The 9659-nt window shown below is 43.0% G+C and overlaps 1 protein-coding gene across 1 annotated transcript in view; it reads right to left on the bottom strand.

Moving 5' to 3' along the window:
• Positions 1–9659, bottom strand: part of ZMPSTE24 (zinc metallopeptidase STE24) — a 35853-nt gene continuing 26194 nt past the window's right edge. Inside the window, exons 8-10 of the mRNA XM_004705274.2 lie at positions 7452–7556; positions 4765–4908; positions 1–1782 (exon numbers count right to left, since the gene is read on the bottom strand). Of these exons, the coding sequence (XP_004705331.1) occupies positions 1558–1782; positions 4765–4908; positions 7452–7556 (474 nt within the window). The 3' untranslated portion in view covers positions 1–1557. The remainder of the gene's footprint in view (positions 1783–4764; positions 4909–7451; positions 7557–9659) is intronic.

Consider the following 9659-nt stretch of genomic DNA (forward strand, 5'->3'; position numbering starts at 1 on the left):
TAAATCTCCATGGCAACTTTTACTGTTTCATGTACGTGTGCAGAACTGAAATGTGTCTTGAAAGGCACAGAAGGAAAGGCAATGGTCACAACATGAATACACACAGGGAGGGCACAAGAAAGGAGATTAAAGGCGGGCGCTCCTGTGTGCCTTCGGAAAGTAAACCAAGCAGCAGGAAACTAGATTTTCATTTAAAAAAAATTCTATTTCCATATAAAGACATCACTCAAAGGTCAGCTGAGCAAAAACCCCAGGGCACTCCATTGACCCCATTTTGGAATCAGTGCCCAGAGGTAAACATCAAGGAGTGGGGACTCTAGGCACAAAGTGAGTTCTTGCTCAGAGTGGCGAGGACCTTGAAGGAATCGGACATATGCCGTCTGTAACTGCAAAAGAAACCTCTCACGACACTTGCTTTCAAATTAAAAATAGTCTGCATAGCAAGAATTACAATTGCAAAAGTGGAATAAGGCCCAATTAAATGGTACTTACGACTTACTGATAAAACATTCAGGAAAACAACCTCTTCTGTCCTTGACATTTTGATAGAAAACTACTTTCCTAGAATTCCACCAGAGAATCCGCAGTTTTCATCTGCATGTCCCTGAAAACATTTCTCTAGCAGGTTCTGACATTTGTAAGAGAGCAACACCTGTTCAATATGGCGACTTCTGCTAAGCGAAAGGACGCACACGTTATTCTCATTTATTCAAATGAGAAATGGCTGCTTAAGTATGGGGTCATACTTGCTTACCTGATGGGGTCATACCCATTGGGTGGAAAGACTGAGGTTTTCTTAAACAATCACAAGAGAAAGATACACTGATTTAAAACATCTGACTGATGGCAACATATGTACAAATCTGCTGATACAATCGATGTGTGGCTTGTTATTAGAACTGTAAGAACCTCCAATAAAATGATTTTTCTTAAAAAAACATCTCCCATTTCAAAGCACTATTAGACACTCTTGGTCGAAGTGTCCTGCGAGAGAACACAGAATTAGATAAAATAGTATAAGTCTATTCCTAACAACTTTCATTTAAATAACATTGACTTTACCCACTATTATCTTTGTTCCTTATTTAAAACACTGATTGGCCAAGTTAAATCATCACAGTATGAAAATAAAAATAAATTTCAACTCTGGGATGAGCACAATGATTGGGCCCTCATTTCTGCCTTCAGAGGGACCCTCTTAAACACATGCCCAGCTCCCTCAATACCTTCTATGCAGATTCCATACAAGTGTATAATTTAACAAGGTCTGAATATTCTCAAATAATTAAAAAGTTGACAATGAGCAGAGGTCAAAGATAAAAGAAAACTATACCGTTAAAACATGGTCTCAAAGTTTCACCCAGTGTTTCCTTTAGGAAGTGTAACATTAAAGTAATTTTTAAAATGAGGTCTTAAATGCATTTAAAGCTGGGCTTTTCTGTACTTAAGTCGTTTTGCTGGAGGGGAAAAAAGAAAAAGTTACAAACATCAAGAGCTAGGAACACACTGCCAGAACAGAACTCGTCGAAACGGCTTCGGCCGCAGGCCCTGGGCATTTCAGTCTTGTTTTGTGGTTTTCAAAGCTTGCAGTCTCTCTAGTAGCGGAGGATGAGAGTAATGCCACATTGAATACAGCCAGTCAGACACTGGGAATCCCAAGTTATCTCTGTTTAGTTTGATCAGAGCAGAATCTAAGTCTTTGGCCTTCCCAAGCTTCTTGGCAAATGCATCTGCCTGAAACTCGAATCTGCGGCTCAGGACTGTTAGGCAGAAAGACAGAACCTGAAAAAGGACAGGAGAGGGTTTCAACCACTGCCCACCGTTTGCTTGGCTGTCACTAAAGAGCATGCTCAGAAACTGAGACAAAAGAGAGAAAATCTGGTTTAGGATAAAACAAGAGTAGGCGAAAGACAAGTCAGCTGGTTCTTAGAGAGCCTCACGCCCATGGAAGAGCTATTACAAATCAAGTCTTTTACTTATTGTTCTCCTCCCAAAGTGACCAGAGACACATATCCAAGTGAATGCTATCCTCACCCAAAATACTAATTCTTGAGAAGGTGCCATGTCCCGAGACTTACCCTTATTTGCAGATGAGAAAAGTGAAGCTCAGAGAGGTTATATAACTTACCTCAGGTCACACAGCCCTCAGGTGGGAGTGCTAAGCATGTCTGTGGCTGTCAACACTGCACACCCCCACCCTCCAAGTCAGTGCACTACTCCACCTCTCCTGCTCTGACTTCTCTCCCTTTACAGAATAATGACGTCTTCACTGAGGATAACAAATACATACTGCAGCCTCTAACAACTATCTAAAGCAGAATTTTCCAAAACCGTGTAAGCCACGAGGCAGCATCACTAGAGTAAGCACACAAGGCTCCCAATGTGACAACTATGAAGGGACAAATTGAATTTAAAAACATCAATTCTGAGGGAAAAAACATTACTTTGTAGGTTATCCTTAAAATACTTAGGCACAAAAAAAAAGTTTTTAAAAAGCAAAAAACCCACCTCACCTTGTAGTTGTCCACTTATTATCAGTATCAAGTACTGAGTTTCAAAATAAAGTCTGGGTATCCCTGATAGCTCCCTCAGGAAGGTTCAAAGCTAATAAGTGAATCAGTCTGCAGTCTCTTTTTAAAATCTTGAATGTATTTTTGAGGACAGAAACATTAACTGGTTCCATGGATTTTATTTTATTTTAATTTCTGTTTTGTTGGATTTTGTTTTTGTTACTCAAGCGGTCAATGAGTTTTGTCTTCCTGCCTTTAGCTCCTGATCCTGCATCCCTGGCAAAGCACGCTTGTAAACGGAGATTGACCTGTTCAGCTGCATGGATTGGCTCCGCTGTCGGTTTCCACATGCTTCTTCACAGGGCAGCTGCCCATCTGCCCACGGGAAATGCTCTTCCCTCTGGTGACACCTTCGCCTCTGACATCAAGCACGAGGAAGTTCTGCTCAGCCATCTGGTCTTCTGGAAACAGCTCCCAGGGGCTCCTAGCTTTTTAGAGCAGCTGCTAATGTCTCTGTGGTTTAATCCTAACACTTAAAATCCCCTTTATCCCCCAATTCCTCACCGTCTATGAAGTGAACTCCACCACTGAATATATGGAAACAACAAAACAAATCCTTGAACAGTCAAATTCGAGACCACAAGGGACGCCGCTAGTGCTGCTCAGACCTTCCCAACCAAATGGCTCCGTCCTCCCAGGCCGATCTTGTAACTCTCACGTAGCCAGCGTGGTCATCTCGTTTCCTAGTCCAGGGCAGATCAAAGGAGAAAACTACCAATGCCCATAACCGAGTGTCACAAGAATGACCAGCCTGACAGTAAGGAGAGGGATAGGAGGGAGTGGGGACAGGGAGAAAAGAAGAAAGTGCGGAAGCCTATTTAACACACACTGCTCAGCATGCTCGAGACATTACCAACGGTAGTAGATGAAAATAGCACTATTATTACAAAGTGTTCTGCATCCACTATTTTAAGCACTAATAAACTGTAAGGTATTTTATGAACATTTTTAATAAAAGTTATGATAAAACTGAAGCCTTTTAGAATGTAAATTTGATTATCTCAGTTTTCTGGAAACGTTTCGTGTATATAGACCATGCTAATCAAATAAGACTCTCCATTTTTCCTCCCTAGGGGCCACATCCCCATCCTTTTTTTTAAAGGAAAAATGGAATTCACTGACCTCATCTTAAAACCTTAGTGCCACGACTGACCCACTAAAGAATTCTCCTAAACGGATACCTCAGATCTCTGTATTTCTTAGCTTCGTTGGGAAGCCTTACCAAATAGCATGAGGAGGTGCCAGTGTTGGGTCTGGTAATATGAAGGGGTTTCAAAAAGCTCATAGAATTAAGAGTGGAATTTTCCCATGAACTCTTCGCTGCCCCTAGTATAGTCTCATTAGCCGACGCCTCGTCACACATTTGAAAGCCCCCTAAGGAGCTATCCCATAGCAGGGGTGGTTAAACATCAGTGATGTAGAGTGAGCCTGCGGTGGAACTCTAAGGCGATTTGGAGACAATCTGAGGAATACTGCTAGACAGGTGCCCCTCTCACACACAGATGTACCCTTAGTGCGTTAAGCAAGCCCCAAAAGTACATACCAGCCCCACCTCCTAGTCTGAGAATGTGGCCTTATTTGAAAGTAGTCTTTATAGATGTAATTAAATTAGCATGAGGTCATACAGGACAAGAGTAGGCTTTAATCCAGTATGACTAGTTCCCTTTTAAGAAGAGAAGAGATGGGGAATACAATCAGGTGCAGCAGGGTGAAGGCAGACGCTGGAGTTTTGCTGCAACAAGGTAAGAGACTTCTGGTCGAGCCAGGCCCTGCGGATGCCCTGAATGTTGGGTCTAGCCTTCAGATTCGGATACAACACTGTGCTGTGGTTTTCAACCAAACAGCCTGTGGTAACTCACTACAGGTGCTCTAGGAAGCGAATACTAAGGGGAAGCATGGAAACAGCACATCACCTCTACCAAGTCTCTGAGATCAGCTTAGGATTTCACCACTAAAGTGTAATTCTCCACTATTTCTTGTAACAGGAGGTTAAGTATTTGTTTATTCTGGCTTGGGTTTTTCTGCCACCTTCTAATATCAACCAATCCATCAAGGAACTAAAAGCCTGCGCTTCATCTATTCGTTGAAACTATACAGCTGGCAATTGCCCATGGCCTTTTTCCACCTCCCTAGCAGAGCTAGATTTCAAGCAGGCAAGGGCACATGTGAGATAATTTTCAAGATCATACATTACCTCGTTGTAAGGGGAAAAAATGAACTGGAAGATGATCAGCAGTCCAATGAGAGTGGGTTGGCTTTCATAAAAACCGAATGCATGGAAAAGCTCCTTTCGACCAATTAGCACAGCAAACAAGAAAAAGCACAGGAAGGAGTTCATCTAGAAGAGGCGCACAGCATTTCTAAGTTAGAATTTCACGGTGGGATCAGAAACACAAGAAAAACAGAACTAGTGTTCAGTGTCACAGAAACTCACGTGCATTAATCACTGAAGAAAAACCCCATCTGTCCTGTGGACTTTCACCCCAGACACAATAAAAAGCTTAAAAACCAAGCCAAACCGAACCCCCAGGGTGTGATTTTAACTGTAGTTTTAGTGTGATCATAGAACAAGCACATAGGGAGTTTCATGCTTTCATTTTATTCTAAAATAGAACATTGATATGTCTGTGCATAATAGACCTAATTTGTAAACGGTTTAATTTTTCATAGGGACAGGCTTAAGTTGAGCCTCTTGTGGTTGAGGATTTGAGGTAGTCAACCGCAATAAGATACTCCCACTGGCCCTGTTCCCCCCCACCAAATGTTACAAGCTAAAGGGCAAGACTGTCTTGTTCACCTAAGACCCTAATCAGACAAAGCCTCCTTCCTACCTGACCTTGCTCTGACAGTTCCAAAGCCACACAACGCAAAACAAATCCACTGCCATTCAACGGACTCTGACTCACAGGGACCCTGAGTAGTGTTTCCAAGACTCAATCTTTCCCGGCGCTGACAGCCTCATCCTTCTCCTGTGGAGTGGCTGGTGGGTTTAAACTGCTGATCTTATGGTTAGTAGCCTAGCACCACCAGGGCTCCTTCTACAGCAGCCAGCTTCCTTTAAGTTACCTTTACGACCACGGAAGCTGTACTGAGTAGTTAAGGAGGGTCAAGAAAAATCACCAAGCTCTCTATCCATGCATGAGAAGAAGAAAAAAAATCAAGTCTGTACACTAATATGACCCCTTAGAGCAGTGGTTCTCAACCTTCCTAATGCCGAGACCCTTTAATGCAGTTCCTCATGTTGTGGTGACCCCCAACCATAAAGTTATTTTCGTTGCTACTTCATAACTGTAATTTCGCTACTGTTATGAATCAGGCAACCCCTGTAAAAGGGTCGTTTGACTCCCAAAGGGGTCAAGACCCACAGGTTGAGAAACACTGCCTTAGAGTAAAGCTGAAGAACAAATACCATTCCTCTCCTTTAGCAGATTAGGATTTTGGAGGTCACATCCAAGGGAATTCAAAAGTGGAATTAAAAGATAGTGAAATCTTCCATGAACCTCTGATCCTCCCCCCACCCCTCCCCCAACCCAAATAGATACTTGGAATCATTTACCAGGTGACTGAAAAAAGTACCAGCTTAGAGCGGGGCTCGGAGCCGAGCGAGACCCCGTTGACCCAGGGTGAAGAGCAAGCAGTTCTGCAAGCCAGCACTCAACCCCAGTGGATCCAATACAGCAAGCCTCACTAAACACCTCTCAGAGAAGGCCCCGAGAACTCTGGAGCCAAGTTATTCATACCGTGCCCATCAAGCAGCCATTCTCCTTTTGAAAAATAACTTTTGTTCCCTGCTCCTGTGTACTAGTTGAAACTGAATTTCTGGCCACCAGACACCAGGATCCTATGATGTGAGCTGCTTTCTGGAGCTGATCCATGTAGCTGGCATCATCAGGTTACGTAGAGTACAAAGGAATGGCAATGAAGCAGGCCATCAAGGGTGAAGTTACATGAGTAGGTAGATGGCCCTTACTCTTTGTATTCCCACTCCTGCCACACGTTAATCAATCTTTACTCTTCTCCATAATTATTTCATTGAGGAGGAAAAAAGTTGAGCCTATTTTATACATAACTTTATACAACATGCTGGTAGCAGTTGAAAATGGACTGTTTGGGCATTACAGCACCATTAAGGATGATCCTGAAAGACAGCGGAGAAGAGAAATCATCCCAGTGAGGTGAACTTTCACTCCTCGCATGGAGTCAGTGCTGACTCATAGTGATCCCCTGTGGGTTTCCGAGACTGTAACTGTTCTGGGACTAGAAAGCCCAGTCTTTCTCCTGCGGAGCTCCTGGAGGTATAGAACTGCCAACCCTGTGGATCCCAGCCCGTTGAGTAACCACTCTACCACTGGGGCTCCTTAGGTGAACTTTAAGTAGTGTATCACTGTCCACTCTGTTTGGAGGAGGTCAATGGACACATAAGGGTTTGATCAGAGGATCAAGGTTTTGGAACAAACTCAAACGGACTGCCGTTGAGTCACTCTGACTCAGCAACCCTAAAGGAGTCACAGCCCAGCACTTAACCATCACCACGCCCCCAGGGCTCCTTGGAACAAACTAGATCCCAGTGAATCGGGAAATGAAAATGATCATGGTGGTAACCACAGTAAACACTACTCAATGTAAGTTCTTCACATATATTGACCCATTCAATGCTAACACTGGACTTCAGTGGTATTATCATTCAATGAAAGAATGGAGGCAGAGAGACATTTAGGAAGTCACCAGACATTGCACAGGTAGTAACTGGGAGCCAAGGTGTGAAGCCAGTTAGCCCAGCCCTGGAGTCATCTGATCCTCTCTACTGTGCTACTTCTCATGCCCACCACACCTCTATTTTGGCTATTATGCTGAAGCAAGGAATTTTGACCTGAAACTTACCTGGCTAATAATGATATTTTTGACGGTATGTCCCAATTTCCAGTGTCCCAGTTCATGACCTAGTACAGCAAGCACCTCCTCATTTTTACATCCGTGTTTCTTATTCTGAACCAGAGAACAAATTGAAAATGAATTATCAATAACCTTCAAAAAGTAGAGGCCAACTTAGATTCAAATGTAATGAAACAATCAAATTTTAGTGAAAAACTGTCTTTTCACTTAACAAATAGTACTGTGAATCGGTGTTATACAATAAAGATAATTAAGACCAAGATAGGCATCCCCTGACTTCATGAAGACTTTATGCTTTCTTGTACTTAAATATGTAAATGCGAAAATCTATACTTAAAATAATTACTCAAAAAACACAACCCTTCCTGTTGTTGTTAGGTGCTGTCTACTTGTTTCCAACCATAGGAACCTTGTACAGCAGAACCAAACACTGCCTGGTCCCGCACCACGCTCGCAATTATTCTTGTGCAGAAGCCCACGGTGGCAGCCACTGTGCCAACACAGCTGACGGAGGGCCCTTCTCCTTTTCCTGCCCTTTTGTCTCCAAGAACAGTTGCTGTGAGGTGCCACTGCGTCAGTGCCGACCCAGAGCAACCTTCTGCACCACAAAACAAACACTGCCTGGTTCTGCGCCGTCCTCTGGATTGCTCCTATGCGTGAGCCCATTGTTGCAGCCCCGGTGTCAATCCATCTTGTTGAGGGTCTTCTTTTCCCCTACCCTTCCATTTTACCAAGCATGAGGTCTTTCTCCAGGAACTGGTCTCTCCAAACAAGACATCCAAAGTATGTAAGAAGTAGTCATTCCATCCTTGCCTCTAAGAGGCATTCTGAATGTACTTCTGCCAAGACAGATCTGTTTGTCCTTTTAGCGGTCCATGGTACTTTCAATATTCTTCACCAGCACCACGATTCAAATGCATCAGTTCGTCTTTGGTCTAACTTATCCAGTGTCTAACTTTCACATGCATATGAGGTGATTGAAGATACCATGGCTTGGGTCAGGAGCACCTTAGTCCTCACAGTGACATCCTTGCTCTTCAGCACTTTATAGAGACCTTGTGCAGTAGATTTCCCACATAAACTTGTCCCTTGGTTTGATATCGGGGCTTAGAAAGCTGAATATTTAGAACACCAGAGGAGTCATGTTCAAAGATACGTTGTTATGAAATGAAGACAACTGAAATAAGAATTACTTTCCACAGAAAGGTGACTTGCTTAACTTAAAAAACATTCTTAGATAGACCTACTTGTTTTTCCATACTAATTTCACACAAAAGAACAGATGTAAGTACCACCCATCTTCTCCATTTCAACAGCAGTTTCCCCATTTATAAAATTCATACACTGCATCACTTGATTCTCAAAACACCAAGTTGGACAAGATGAGAACTATTATCTGAATTTTCAAGAGAGAGAAAAGCAGCTGAGAAATTAAGATGTCTTACTTAAAATTGTCCCGCCAGTAAGTAATGGGTACAACTGAAATCCACATCTCCAGAGTCTGGGCCCTTTCTATTATACTAGCACTTAAGCTAACTGCCCCAAGAAACTTCCTGGGAAAATACTTGCTTTCCCTGTAGAATGGGAATGTGTAGCTAATTACCTCCTATGCCTCCAGATGAGAACTGGATGTTGCTCAGCTACCGTTACAGACACTTCGATCAAAGATTCCACAGAAGAATCCTGATCAAAAGGGGAAATGCAGAACGAAATTTAAATCCTCATAGGTCACTAACTTCCTGGAGCCATGAAGGTTGGATAAACCCCAAAACTACTGCCTTGAGAGAATCCACTGAAGTTCAAACAAAAATAAGCTCTGAGGTCTTATTTAAACCAAACAATAGTTTAACTAAACTAGGAAAATATCTGCCTTGAGGACTATGCTTTTTTTCCATAACGATGAAGGGGATTCACATGAAAAGCTAATGGAACTTTCCCACAAACTTTGTGAAGCCCCTTCCTATCTATATGGGATCAAAGTGACAGTAGCAACTCAAAAGGTTGGGGAGGAACCTGAGAGGCCAAAGGATTCATGGGAAGGGGGTAAAACCACTGAGGAAGAAGAGTCAGGATGGCTGTGCAGTTTGAAGAACACAAGCAACGCCATACACAGTCGTGTAGACACTGTTCGCTGGTAGTCTGGTTGTCGCCATACACAGTCGTGTAGACACTGTTCGCTGGTAGTCTGGTTGTCGC

The sequence above is a fragment of the Echinops telfairi genome, unplaced genomic scaffold (genome assembly GCF_000313985.2).
Source record: "Echinops telfairi isolate 266 unplaced genomic scaffold, ASM31398v2 ScPeMD7_7457;HRSCAF=8495, whole genome shotgun sequence".
NCBI lineage: Eukaryota > Metazoa > Chordata > Mammalia > Afrosoricida > Tenrecidae > Echinops > Echinops telfairi.